At 43.6% G+C, this 15240-nt stretch overlaps 1 protein-coding gene across 2 annotated transcripts in view; it reads right to left on the bottom strand.

The window, feature by feature from the left end:
• The window catches only part of PIGN (phosphatidylinositol glycan anchor biosynthesis class N), a 360977-nt gene that overhangs the window by 34628 nt on the left and 311109 nt on the right, over window positions 1-15240 (bottom strand). For both annotated transcript variants that reach the window (XM_063450558.1, XM_063450559.1), the window contains one exon: window positions 3526-3568. In XM_063450558.1, coding sequence (XP_063306628.1) covers window positions 3526-3568 — 43 coding nt within the window. The remainder of the gene's footprint in view (window positions 1-3525; window positions 3569-15240) is intronic.

Below are 15240 nucleotides of genomic sequence, written 5' to 3'. Positions count from 1 at the left end.
GTCCATGTTGCCAAAAAGAGTTTGATCATTTATGAAATGTTCTGCAAGCATAAGAGCTTCATTTACCAGATTTGAATGCTTCAAGGCTTTTACTGCAATTTATTTTTCTTGTTTGTGTTAAAGTCTGCCAGGAATGCATTCCACTCTCGACACTATACCCTTTCAAATAAATAAAAAACATCACATGCAACCTACTTAAAAACATTAATGTAAAATTGTATGCGTCTCTGAATCAGCACAGACTATGAATCATGAAAAAATTGCTACAAAATTCAAGAAAACGAATAAACATCTACTAGCTAAAAAGTTTGATTACAAAAATGTACAGCAAGTTGAGTAATCAATTACGCAGATTATCAAAATAAAAAAGTGGTATTAGGGCAGCGGTTCTCAATCAGCTTGTGAAACTTTACAAAGATGACAACTCACAAAAAACACACAAATGCATGGTGACACTAGCAAACATAATATGAGACACAGTAATAGCATACAATTAATGCAGAGTATGTGCCTGTAAGAGTCCCTTTTTTTCAGCATATTTTATTTTTCTTGACATGTAACCCGTAATGTTAAGTTGTATGAAAGTCATGCATTCCTATGGCTTTAATAATTTTGAAAACAAAGTTTGTATAACAAGCTCTATTTTTTTTTCTTGGCTACTTTAATAGCAATTCAATTTAAAGAAAAAAAAAATGAATTACATATATTTTTCTTGCTTCTTTTGGAAACATGTTTTGGACTACCTATTAGGGTCCCCAGCGTCAGTGAAATCTCCATAGGAAAGCATTGAGGCAATACTTTCCGGGGGGGGGGGGGCCCTAATGCGCTCGCTGCGCATGACCATTAGATTCCCCCTGTCAGATGATGTTGGAGGAGGCGGAGAACCGAGGGACATCGGCGCTGTAATCAGATGAGTAAATAAAGGGTTTCTAACCCTTTATATGCCGGCGAGGGGGCATATTTGTATACCTAATACTATAGAATCCTTTTAAGCTGTAGTGGCACCGATGACTTTAATATACCTTAAAAAGAAGTCCCACGTTTAAGGTAACATTGATCTAAGTCTATTACAACTGGCTCATTCCTGCACAGTACCCCTCCCCCTCCCCCCACCGCCCCTACGTGTGTTTTTGCCCCCAGAACCTGTTTGTGTCTCTCCTTCTTCTTCCTCCTCAGTCCCTCTTTGTGGTCAATGTGCCCTCCACCAGCCCCTCTGTGTGTGTCATTCTCCTCTTCTCCAGCCCCTCTATGTGTCTCTGTGTCCCCTTCCCCAGCCCCTCTGTTTGTATCATTGCCCTTAACCAACCCCTCTGTGTGCCTCTTGCCCCCCTAGATCCTCTGTGTGTCTCTTTGTCCCATCTAGCCCTTCTATGTCTCTTTGTCCCCCACAGCGCTATGTGTGTCTCTTTGTCCTCCTCAGCCCTTCTGGGAGCCTCTTTGTCCCCATAGCCCTTTGTGTGTCTATTTAACCCCACAACTCCCATGTGTGACTCTTTGTACCTCCAGGCCATTGGTGTGTCTATTTCTCCTCCCCCCAGTCCTTATGTGCGCCTCTTCTGTGGCCCTACAATCTCACTGCTCAATTCTTTACCAATTAGGATTTAAATCACATTTGTTTCTGTCCATGCAGCCCTAGCCACACCTTCCCTTGCTGTGACTCACACAGATACATTAAAAAAATGGTGTAATTTTCAATCAGATTTAAACTTTTTATCTCCCGTTCTGTGAATTTAACTTTAATCGCATATAAGCGGTTTCTGCAAGGTCTAGCAAGCTATTAACAGCACAGGAGATAATAAATTCTAAATAAAAAATAATTCTAAATTAAACAGAATTTGCAATGAATAAAGTGTAAACATTAGATCTCACTTTACATGAAGTGTTTAGGAAGCCTGTGCAAGTCACACGCAAGGAGGGCTGCATAAACAAAGTGATTTAACTTATAAATGGCAGAGAAGTGAGCAGTGAGACTGCAGGGGCATGACCTATACACCATAACTGCTTAAGTAAGCTAAAGGTATTTTGGCGACTATAGTTTCCCTTTAATGTAACACTGGCGCTGTTTTTGGTTGTAACCTGAAAACCTGTTGTAAAAATTAGTTTCTGTACGGGGAAAAATGAATAGTTTGTGGTTCAGTTCAATTAATTTTAGAGTACTGTAGAAATTATTGACATAATATTGATGTATATCAAAGTAAAATATTTTATGGGAAGATAATGAAGACAGTGAAGAACACATTACCATAGTCCTCTTGTTATATAAATTGTTATTGCCAATGGGATGGTTTTGTCACATGAGAGAATTCACTTTAAACGCTTCTGCAACTGAACATCTGAATGCACAGAGACTTTCCATTAAGATTACATTTTAGATAAACCACAAGCCTGAGAACTTTGTATAAAACGCTAGCCTTCTCAGCAGACTTTTTTTTTTATTTTTATTATTCGATAAATAGGTTTACTTATTGCTTGTCTATAACCTAAAGTCTATTAGCTATTAAGTATTGTAGATGCCACAAGCAGCAAGTGAAAGCATATGCTTCTGTTAGAATAGGTAGTAAAATAAATGCATTGAGTGTGCCATAGGACAATGCATTTAAACAGTCCTCATCAACGTTCAACTGAAAATCAGCTCATGTCGTAGTTGTGAGCTGATTCATATGCGAAAGCGGATCTGCAGCTTCATGGGACAATCATAAACGACTAACAGTCTGCATTTCTAGCTACAAAATCAAAGTGAAATTATTTTTCCCAAATGGCCTTTTAATTCTTGGATTTATACAAGCTGAGACTTTAAAGATGTTTCACCTTTATATATATAATTATATATATATTCATACTAAACTGTCAAGATAATGTTTGTTCGTGTGTGTGAATGTCCTTCATTGTCAAATGTAGTTTTAGGTCTTATATAATGGATTTCAAACACACTTAATTGTACCTTTCTAGTACCCATTAAAGATTACAATTAAACTTTTTAAAGGGAATTCAAAGAAAGACAGGGGAGATGAAAGTGAACTACACATTTCACGATAAACACTATCTCTCGTACCTGTTACCTTTGTAAAGCGGTTATTAATTACATTAGAATTCAACCTTCTGAGTGTCATTTTATAAATGAAAATTGATTAAATCACTGCATGAATATTCTAGCGGTCAACATTGTCCCTTTGGCACTTAAACAATTAATATCCTGAGCGGACAGAATTGCCTTATGCATAACGTCACTAAATGAATTTTTTTTGCAAATGCATCTACATTCGCAGGCAACGTATCTAGAAATCACTTCTCAAAGAAAATTGATAAGAAGTACATTTTAAAGTGCACACAATATTGTATTTATGGACTATGACAGATTACAGAATGGGCAATAATTTATTGAAAAATATTTCTGCTTATGCCTGCTCAATTCTGCAAAACAAACAAAACTGCCTGGGTGTGCTTATGTTATGAATATTGTTAGCATGAGTTATTATAGCGCTGCCTGCCTGGTTTATTGACAAAGAATATCCAGTGATGACTTACCAGAGACATAATGTCTGATATCACAAGAACGATGAGAAACAGACTGAAAGAGAGAAAGGTAAAAGTTATTTCAACATAGAGTAAATACTTTCATAGATCCCTGGAATACAGTAAAATGTAAAGTACATTCAATTCTGTCAAGCTGCAAGCGGATATATATACATATATATATATATATATATATATTTTTTTTTTAATCGTATCACTGATGCATTATTCTGGTGCATGAAACAAACTAATGGTATAGAGAAGAGTTTGACCCCGATTTTAACAATGCATCTATAAATTATTGAGTTAGCTGTAGATACCATTAAATGAATGTTATAGCGTTCGGAATACAAACCTGTATTCCTAATACTATAGTGTTCTCTTTATTTAGATTCACAACCCCAAATCTAAATAAAAATGGTAAATATGTTGTAACGGAACCGCTGGCACCCCGACCGGGTACCCTCCGCTGACGGATGCTCCTAGTGCTTTCAGAGGTCTCCAGGCACTCTGCCTGACACCATAACCACTGCAGACCCCACGAACGGCCGCAGCTTGGTTGGTGTCTCGCCGACTCCACCCACTCTGAACCCAAGACCAGGGTCCAGCTTCCAGTAGGTGGACCTCTCCGAATTCCAGAGAGCAGGAACAGGAACAAGCTCTTAGCAGAGCTCAGCGATTATACTCTGGGGAGTATAGTGATTATAGCAATCCCCAGAGTGTAGTTCTCCAATCCCCCAAACATGAGCCGAAACTTCATGAAGGTACAAGATGATCTGAGGTGCTGGCACACCCAGTCTGGTTTTTATTACAATCTTTGCCAATACAGGACCGCCCACAGGGAGGTATAAAACAACCAATAACATCTCTGTTACAACCCACAGATTCCCTCCCCTTATCCTGGGAGGTAACCCAATTACACATACAGTTAAAACATACTTTTTACCCAACTTTCATAACTCTAAAACCATACATCCAATCTCCATAAAAAATACATATTCACAATCAATCCATTCAGGGGAACAACATATTAAAAATGGCACGAATCAGACCAGTGGTTCAAAAGTTAAGGGAAAGTCCTTTGTGACCAAATGAAGCATGGCTTTTCTTCCCAAAACAAGTTCCACAGAGTCTCTATCCTGGAGATAATTGGGAAGTAATCCAATTATCTCCAAGGACAGAGGCAAAACTCCATTAGCCACATGGCAGACAAAGGACAATAAAAGACATACTGTTACATTTATCACATAGAACATACACATTTACAATTTACCGAACACATAATAGCATACATAATATTGAAGGCAGCCTGAATGCAATCTGCTACACAGTCTTAAAGGGACATTGTTCCTAAAAGTCATAATATGTCCACGGTTTTTAAAGGGCCAGCAGCAGCACCATACAAATCCAATATGCCCAAATGTTGCACCTGAAGGGCCAAATCTCCCAGGGACCATAGTCAACAGGTAAGAGGCTGGCAATCAGGCTCCTCCAACAGCCAGGGGTAAAGGGCAGCTTGTCACCAATAAACCCAGTGACAAAAGGCATTTTGTCACATATGTGTTTTACTCACCTTTTTTTCTCAGCACCCAGAGTCCCTGTAGCCACTTGATCTGCCTCCCGCAACATCACGCCAATGATTCTAAATGTCCTATCCAATGCTCTTCATAGAGGAGTATTGGGAAGGAAAAAGGCATGAAGGGCCATAGCTGCGCTCTTATTGGAGGTTTGTTTGTCTAGGTTCTCACAGCAGAAGTGCTTCTATGTGCCACCAGGAAGACAGCTACTAGAGGCGACCCTGACCCTGCAATGAAAGCATTACTGTATAAAATTGCAGTAATTTTGGCATCAGGATGTTTGGTCCACCTTGTGCATTTAGTTATGCAAGCTGGCATTGGGGGTATATCGCTAAACAATGCTTACAAATGCCTGCAGCTTTTACAAGCCTTCCTCTTTTTTCCCCCCGGGAAATGGCCAATCAGAGGCTTTTCATTTTAAGCTCACAGGCTCACTTGCTCCTGCAGAAGAAAGCAGAGTGTGTCTGCCACTTCAGTTAGCTAAGTGAAGCTAAGGGAAGGAGGAAGCAAACAATGCTGGCTGGAGGGGTTTCATAACTTAATTATAACATTGAAATCAGAACTTTGATAAAGCAGAGTTGAAATAGAACACTCATCAAGCATAAAGCTTTATGGGTGTGGAGTGTTCCTTTAGAAAGTAAATTCATATGTTATGCAAAGTGGCAGTTGTCCAGTGTAAAAATAAGTGGTATGGTCAAATCTGAATTTCATTTGTTAAGATGGCACACTAAACACCATAACTACTATAGCTTACAGTGCCAGCTGGCCATCCGTGTTATTACTAGGTAAGAGTTATCTGGGTGTCCCATTTACCAACAGCCTGATGCCCTATTCAGATTTAGGAAAAAAGTACTTTTCCCGTACTAGATTGTGTATATATATATATATATATATATACATACACACACACACGCATACCAACAGAGTTGTGGTGGGGGCAAAGGTGTAGATGAAAACCCCTTCCACCTGAAGTAAGTGGATACTTAATACATTGCTAAACAAAAATCTGCACACCAGTCAAGCCATAAGACTTGGTTCAGTGGTAGTGTACTGGTGAAGCGCTATAAGATATTGAATTATAACAATAGTGTTTTTTCCTATTTACAATTGGTGAATAAACTTTGATATGTGAATATATGCATAAACAGTACCTTTTAGGTATATATAAAGGTGTCCTAAGTTGGTAATCAGTACCTTAAAAAAACAGAATATACCAAACATAGTGTAAACTGTGACAAAAATGAAAATAGATTTGAATTAAGAGGGAAAATTCCCACTCACACTTTGGAGAGCTAATAGTGTATAGCTCAATTTGATCGCCTGTGGGGTCCGTGGAGGCGACCCTATCCCTTCTTTTTGCTGGATATTGTTGTCTTTAAAACTCTGAAACGTTAAAACATATATATGGTGCAGTACCGTATGGTTCCAAATATGTGTGAAAAAGAACAGATTTGTACTCACAGACACAGAGCCATCCACATCGGCTCTGATCACGGGTATATGTGGTTAAGGACCACACACCTTCTTTAAGAGCAGGAACAATGCCACCAGTGTTTATAGAAATATAAGTATATTTATTACATAAAACTATTTATAACAATAAAAAACTATATATAGCAATATAAAAACACTGTGTAGGCATAAAAAAGTCCAAATAAATAAAGACCGGTATTCTCCAAGTTCCAGGACGCGTTTAGCTTCAACAGCTTCTTCAACTGGATAAAAAAGTCTCTATTTCTTCTTTGGGACCTGTTCCTGCTTTTATACGTCTTTAAGAGTCCAATCCTTGATTAAGAGTCCGTGATTTCGCGGGCTATCTCCATGGGAACGGTGACGCCCTGCGATTCACGTCTCGTTTTCGTGTATTTCCGGGTTTCCGCATCACTTCCGGTCACGTGTCTCTCGGCCGTTACGTCATGCGTTCCACCTTGCGGTTCACTCGGCCGATACCCGGAAGTGTGTGGTATCATTCCACAATGATGGGGGATAGATGTAGGGATAAGAAGAACATATACATTCTTAATGGCAAAAGTTCAAATGAGGGGAAAGGTTGATTCTTTCTTAAATCTTATACTGAAAAAACGGGGGATAAATATATATGATTCTAAATGAATGGGGCCATAAATATATTACAAAGAGACCAATAGTTTTATATAGAAACATTGTAGCAACAGGGGAAATGAATAATATACATTTATCGATAACCAGGACCATAAAGTGCATACATTTTTTTCATAGTGAATCCTTGCTATAGACGTCCAAACGGGGCGTTAATAGAGAGATCTAATGTGGCAACTAGGCAATTTATCATAGGAATGTATACATAACCAGGACCATACAGTGCATAGATATAGTCATAAGGGATCCTAGCTATAAGCAGCAAAAACGGGCATATATAAAAATATCCTATATATAAAAATAACAATATCAGAACTACAAAGGCATACAAAGACCTAATTCAAATCTTTCATAAGAACGATAACCTCCTAAAATTGAAATAAAACATATATTTATCTTAAAAAGTGGCACATCTCAAAGTCCGTGTTAAGACCATATGGGATGAGCGTGTTTAGTTTAAAAATCCATTCCATCTCGTTCTTACTCATTCTAGTATCAAAATTTCCTCCTCTCCAATCTCTTTCTAGTTTTTTAATCGCAAAGAATTGGGTACCGGTACACTACCACTGAACTCACTCTTAAAGATAAGAACTTGGTGTTAAAGCTGCTCATCCGCTATTCACTTTTTGCAAATTAGCGCTAGTACTACCCTGTTTTGTTTGCAAGCCATAAGACTTGCTTTCCCCAGAGAAATCTCACGTTAACAGAGCTTTCACTACTGCAAGGGATTCTGGGTAGATGTACCCAAATAAGCTAAACAAATAATCAAATTTTTGCCTCATTCCATTTTAAACATGGATTCCCTTGAGTCTATGTTTGCTGTATATAACAGCTTTGAAACACAACTTAGGAAAAGAGAGAAAGATTATGTGTGTGTGTGTGTGTGTGTAAAATAAATGTATATGTATATGTGTAAAAAAATAAATTGTTGACACTATTTGCTGACAAGAGCATCAGCTGATTCTGTCAGTCAATTAATTCTACTCAAACATGAGCAGTGCTTAAAGTGCCCCTTTAATGATCTTGCAGAAATAAATCTAAAATACATCAACTATACCACTCTAAACTGACAACATGAACCTTACTCCACAGGTGTCAGTTGTCAGTTACATAGTACATCTAAAATCTACCCTAACCTTTGTTTGCTCAGGTAAATCTCTTTGTTGAAATTGTTAGTGCATTTGTTAAGGGCCCTACTCACTTATAGGTTTCTCATCCCATTAACCTGCCTTATTTATTTTATATTTTACATTCTCATTGCACATTTGTAAAGTGCTATATAATATATTGGTGTTAAATAAATGCTGATAACAATAGCAGTGTTGATATATTGCTTTAAAACCAATATCTTCATGGTTTAATCTAAGGGTCTAACTATAAAAGACCTTTGGACTGCAAACGTTGGAGAGAAGATACTATCTGTGCAGAGGTTGACATTTATTTACACAGGTACCAAAGATTAAGCTATCTAAAGGCTTGGGAAAATCTACAATGCCAGCAAGAATTTCTAATTTGACCTGGACACTTTTATTTTATATGTCTATATAACTTTCATGAAATATAAATCACAAAATCTATGGAGGTTAAGTGCTTATGCTGATTAATTGGCTACACTTGCACATTTGCCCCAGCGTTCTATTAGGATGTCCACTCATGGATACTGACAATATAAGTGCAGGGATACTTGTCAAATGCCATTAAGCTGGTTGCAGTTCAAGGGCTTGGGAATGGAACCCTCTTGCAGAAAAATGTCATATTACACAAGAAAAATGCCTACATAACGCACTATCCATAAAAACATTGAAACATATTGTAACATCAAGAATAATCTATGTAAAAAAAAATAAAAAAAAATTACGGTACATACTGTATTATGTATCAAAAAGAAACAAAACATAAATAACAGCATAAAGATATGGATAAGCAATATCCATAAGAACTTAAATGGACGATAGATCTAATTTTTCTTTAGTAGGATCAGTGATGCAAATCATGACTTGATTGCCAGGCTTCCAACAAATGGGCATGGTTACTAAACTAAATTCTGCCCAAACGCTTAGTACCCAGCTGTCACTGTTGTCATAGGTCCAGTGACAAAAAAAAGAAAGAAAGAAAACACTGTATTGCACAAGCACCTCCACATTCACTGTATATTAAGTGCTCCAAAAGCAATCCCTACAATAGCTAGGTTCATGATTACAAATCTTGGGTTTTGCTTTTGGCTTTGTTGCCTATTTATGGCTTTAGAATTCCAGTGATGCCAATGCAATCAAAACTAGAACATATCAAAATATATATAAGACAAATGAGGTACTCCTTTAAATGATGTATAAGTTGAAAGAAGGCAAAACACAAGTGCTTTACTGAACTTTCATTTGCTTTGGCTGATGGGAAAGAGAATCATGTCATGGTACATGCACACGGAGATCTGTAGTGGATACCAAAGATTCTTGAGTTCTTCCTTTACCATATTACACATAGAAATTCAACCAGATCCATTTTCTACTGAAGTGACATAATCAGATGTGAGGGGCACTCAATTTATCGAAGTAGGTATGTGAAACTTTGATAAAACATTTATTTCCATGGAAAGACATTGTGTTAACAATGTCACAGGAAAAAAGGTAGTATTTCAGGTATCACTGCTATGCAAATTGAGTTTTGGAACATTAGCTTATTTTGAACACAATTATGTTGTGAAAACAAACAGAACACTGCATCATGACTATGGGAGATGAACAGTTTATACAGATGGTATCACCACAGCATAGATATTATGTTACTTAAGATTATATATGTAAATCCTGCACTGCGCTACTTAATATATAAAATTTAGATAGACAAGGGGGCGTGGCTTGGCGCCGGACGAGAATGGCCGCCTAAACCTCGCGCTCCGCTCCTGCCTGCCCAAAAGCACGACTTCACAGCACAAACTGGCACCCATGGGACGCACCAGACGGTCCCAAATGACCCCCTCCACCCCGAGAACCCAGGGGAACAGCTCCCACCCCTCGATTAGGAGTTACCTCCACACGCCGGGCGACTTGCTCCCACAGGAGGAGGACTCCAACATGGCGCCCTCCTCGCCAGGCTCCACGATGTCGGAAGACGGCCCCAGCATGCGAGGAAGCACGCCGGCCCCACAAACACCGGACTGGTATGCCCTCTTTACATCCCTGCCGAAAAAGGAGGATTTCCAGACCCTCATTGAGGAGGTTAGATCCACCCTGCGCACCGAAATTTCGGCCCTCGGCACCTCCCTCAAGGCACTGGAAGCGAGGGTGCAAAATCTAGAAACCCAAGGCCCAGGCCTGCATTGTCCTGCAATAACTGCCACTACAGCACAAGCCAAGCAACTACAGGACCTGCGGCTCCACGTGGAGGACCTGGATAACCGCGGCAGGCGGCACAATATCAGGGTAAGAGGCTGCAGGGAATCAGAGGCCCCAGAGGACACTAGGGCCCTCCTAGTGCCACTTTTCAATCGTATCCTAGGCCGGCCCAGGGAAGCCCGCATACCAATAGACAGGGCTCACAGGGCATTAAGGCCCAAACCACCCCCGGGCGCCCCCCCCAGGGATATAATTTGCCATATACCTGACTTCCAATTAAAGGAGGACATCATGAGGAAAGCCCGTGCAGAACGCTCCTGGAGGCACGAGGGACAGGTGGTCGAGCTATACAACGACCTCTCCCACCTCACCCTGCAGGCCCGGAGGGCACTACGACCCATAACCGCCATGCTACAAGAAGCCCAAATCCGATATCGCTGGCAATTTCCCTTTGCCCTTACGGCCCGCCGGGGCAACACTGAAGCCACGATCCGCACACCGCAAGACACCCAGGCTTTTCAGGAGGCGCTCGGCCTCCCACAAACTCCCATCCCGGACTGGACTAATTGCCCGGTCAATGAACGCTCCGCAGGAAGACCTGTTGGCCGCTTCACACCACAAGGCCCTGACACCGACTTCACCCCCCCCCAGCAAGCAGCACCTGAGGAATAAAGGGGACACTACCTACTCCCTACCACTCAAGATCAAGGATTGAGCTACGCATCAAAGGATCCGATCTACCCACCTTCGTTAGACATCAAAGTTCCCCCCCCACCCCACTTCCAAGACTTTTTCATTCTGACCAACCCCCCCCCCCACGCATTCTCTGCATGACCCTCTGGACACTGGACTTCATCTTGCTCCACCACCCCACCTGGACTGCCCCGATGATCTCACCAATGCCCAATTGGGCCCTGCAACATGGGCGTCTGACTCACTGCACCGAGCACCTCTAGACGGCCCATTGCCCTACCATTGCCAATACTGGCTCTTCCCACACCCCCCACACCCGGAGACTGAGTCCCATTTTCACGCCGGAGCCCCTACCCGGTGCATTCCTGGACTTCCGTGGACTGCTGCTCTAACATCGCTCTGAACACCCTCTCGTAGAATGCGATGGGAGAATGTGACCAATGGTGCAAGTATATTACAGGGGATCATGGACACTGCAAACACACCACTAATCACACACATACCCCCATGAGACACAACACACAGCAACAACAACCTATTCACCCTTTGCTACATAGACCTACAATAGCATAACACACACCCACTCACCACACTTTTGCACACACTTTAAGGAACACTGACACTAGGGGGACAGGACACCGACACCTTGAGTCGCAATGGTTTCAATGTCACACTGCTAATGCCAATGTTTTTTATCTCTGTCTTAACCTATGTACTTTTCTGAAAATGTAACATTTGCCCAAACAACAGCTCTAGGTTTGTTCACCGATACGAGACAACTGACCCTGCCTGACGAGAGGCCTGGAACAACACCACACAGTGCAAACGAACGACTAAGCTGACCCCAGGGTGGGCAGGCAGACCACACAGGAGCATACAGGGACACGCTATACGTACAAAAGCAAAGGGCTCAAGACGACCACACTAGAGACACCTAGACACCCACAAGACACACACGAAAGGCAGGCGCACCGACGTAAGTCATAACCCTACCAACACGAGACAGCCTAAGCTAACATAATGTCAAGGCAAAAACCCAAAGGGTAAGAGGCGAATAGGCACACGCTTCCCCCTCCCCTCCTCCCCCTCATACCCGAATGGATACTCTCTGACAGGACACGCCCCCCACGACGCACACCACAACCGACTGACGACGGAGGGCCATCTCACCACCCGACATCACTCTGTATGGGCATGCTTGATGTGCTTAATCTGTTCAATCTGTTCGCCTAGCATAAACTGCCTGAAATGTTTGAATTGTTTGTATTGTTTAAAATGTTACTTAAATTCTTCCTGGGAATGCTACTGTCTAAGGATATATGTTATACTGATGTAGCCGAAAGTCCCCACCTCGCCCCACCCCACTCTCACGCCGCTTGAGGCACGAGACAAACCATCAAGGGGCTGAAGCGGACGCCTGCTCACACACTACACAGACCATTTCCGCTCCCTCCTATGATCCTACCCTCCATGGGTGCCACATCAATTTCCACCACAGAGCTACTGGGCAGCGGGAGACGGATGAGGGCCGACTGTGACTCACCTCTCACCGGGAAGTCACTAGTGGGCGACCACCCCTCACCCAGCGCCACCAACCCCACGGGTGCACTGCCAACAAACCTGTGAGGCGGACACACGGGACAACGTCCCCGGACCTCCGCCTCCCAGCGGCACATTACCCCTACCTACTGTCGCCTTAGCGACCCAATCACACTCACTAACCCACACACCCCACTCCACTGCTCCCTCCCTTCCTCTCCCTGAACACCACCCAGCCCGGGTCCGCGGGAGACCCAGCGGCATGGGTTCGCCCCCCCGCGCCCCCGGCGCAGGCAGAAAGGACAGCAGCACCATCAACCTCTACACGATCAACGCAAGGGGCCTCAACTCCCCACGCAAGCGGGCCAGAGCCCTACGGGAGATCAGGGCGCTGGGGGTGTCGGTTGCCTTCTTCCAGGAAACCCACTTCCACGCACCCCAGGCCCCTAGGTTCTCCGACAGATACTATCCCACTGGACACTTCGCCCACAACCCCTTGAACAAATCCAAGGGAGTGGCCATCCTACTCTCGGCGGACACTCAGTTCCATCTGGAGGCGGAGATAAAGGACGCGGAAGGCAGATACCTTTTCATCAAAGGGAAAATAGGCGAATCGAAAATCACCCTGGCGAACCTCTACCTCCCGAACAAGGGACAGAAGAAGTTCCTAACCTCTGCCCTAAGAACCCTAGAAACGTTCGGAGAAGGCACCGTCATAGTTGGTGGGGACTTCAACGCCCCTCTGGACCCCAGAATCGACACGTCGAAAGGCACCTCCACGATACCGGACCATGTCCTCCGGGGCATGAGGTCCCTCCTCTCCGACCATCAGCTCGCAGACTGCTGGCGCATTCTCCACGATACAGAAAGAGACTACACATACTACTCGACACCACACAACTCCTACTCGAGAATAGACTACTTCTTCGTCCAACACAGAGACCTGGACACACTGAGATCTGCTCGCATAGCACCCATGACCTGGTCGGATCACGCACCAATACTCTTGACCATCGACAACCCCAGGCCCTACAAATCGCAATGGACGTGGAAACTTAACGAATCCCTCTTGGATGACCCAATAATACAAACGGAGGTGCGCACCGCTCTGGAGCACTACTTCCTCACCAACAAGCCGCCTGACTGCACACTGCCCACCATCTGGGAAGCGCATAAATGCGTGATCAGAGGAATTCTCATCAAACACGGTACCCGCCTGAAAAGACAGCGCGCGCAAGAAATCTCACACCTCATCGACCAAGTAACCCAACTAGAAACGCGACACAAACGCACCCTCGACGACGCTACCTACAAACAACTCCTAGACGCCAAAGCGGATCTCAACACACGACTCACATCGAAGATTCAATTCCAATTCCAACTCGCGAAGAAAACGTTCTATGAATTCGGGAACAAGAGCGGCAAACTACTCGCAAGAGCGCTGAGAGCACGGAGACTAAAGAGCCATGTCCAACGAATCTCCCTGAGGGGACAATCCCTGTTGACACCAAAAGCCATTGCGGAGGGATTCAGACAGTATTACTCCTCACTGTATAACTTGCCCGCAAACCCCATACGCAACACCACATCAGAAGAGATCTTTGCAGCACGACAAAAAGCATATATTACACAACACATGACAACTAAGCTCCCGCCCGGAACCATATCCGCCCTAGAGGAAGATATCACGAGCGAAGAAGTATGCTTAGCCATTAAAAAGGCAAAACAGGGAAAGAGTCCGGGACCGGACGGATACACGGCAAAATATTACAAGATGTTCGCAGACGTTCTTACCCCACACTTGCTCACCCTTTACAACTCCATACAAAACGGAGGCACAATGGACCCAGCCTCGCTTCGAGACCATGTCGTGATAATACCAAAGGAAGGGAAGGACCCGTCCTCCTGTGCTAGCTACCGACCGATTTCCTTGCTAAACACTGACCTCAAATTGTTCGCCAAGATCCTGGCCCTCCGCATCCAACCACTACTACCAGACCTAATCCATCCAGACCAGGTGGGATTCGTGGAAGGTCGGGAGGCCAGAGACAATACCACCAAGGCGCTCAACCTGATCCACGCGGCAAAGCAGGGCCCTTCGCCTGCTCTCCTGATCTCAACGGACGCGGAGAAGGCTTTTGACAGGGTCGACTGGTCCTTCCTGCGGTCCACACTAGAACACCTCGGATTGGGCCCGCACATGATGGCCTGGATATCGGCCCTGTACACCAACCCGACTGCCCGGGTACAAGTAAACGGACTTCTCTCCGATCCGTTTGAGATCAAAAACGGCACGAGACAGGGCTGCCCATTGTCACCTCTGCTCTTTGTCATCAGCCTGGAGCCGTTCCTCAATGCCGTGAGATCCCAACCCGACATCTCTGGGATCGGAGGCGGCTGGGGAGTCAGCAAAGTCTCCGCATATGCGGACGACCTCCTGTTCACGGTCACCGAACCACAGCGCTCCC

Source organism: Pelobates fuscus, chromosome 4, assembly GCF_036172605.1.
Source record: "Pelobates fuscus isolate aPelFus1 chromosome 4, aPelFus1.pri, whole genome shotgun sequence".
Classification (NCBI taxonomy): Eukaryota; Metazoa; Chordata; class Amphibia; order Anura; family Pelobatidae; genus Pelobates; species Pelobates fuscus.
The sequence above is the reverse complement of the archived record's forward strand: the minus strand, read 5'-3'. Positions and strand labels throughout refer to the sequence as shown.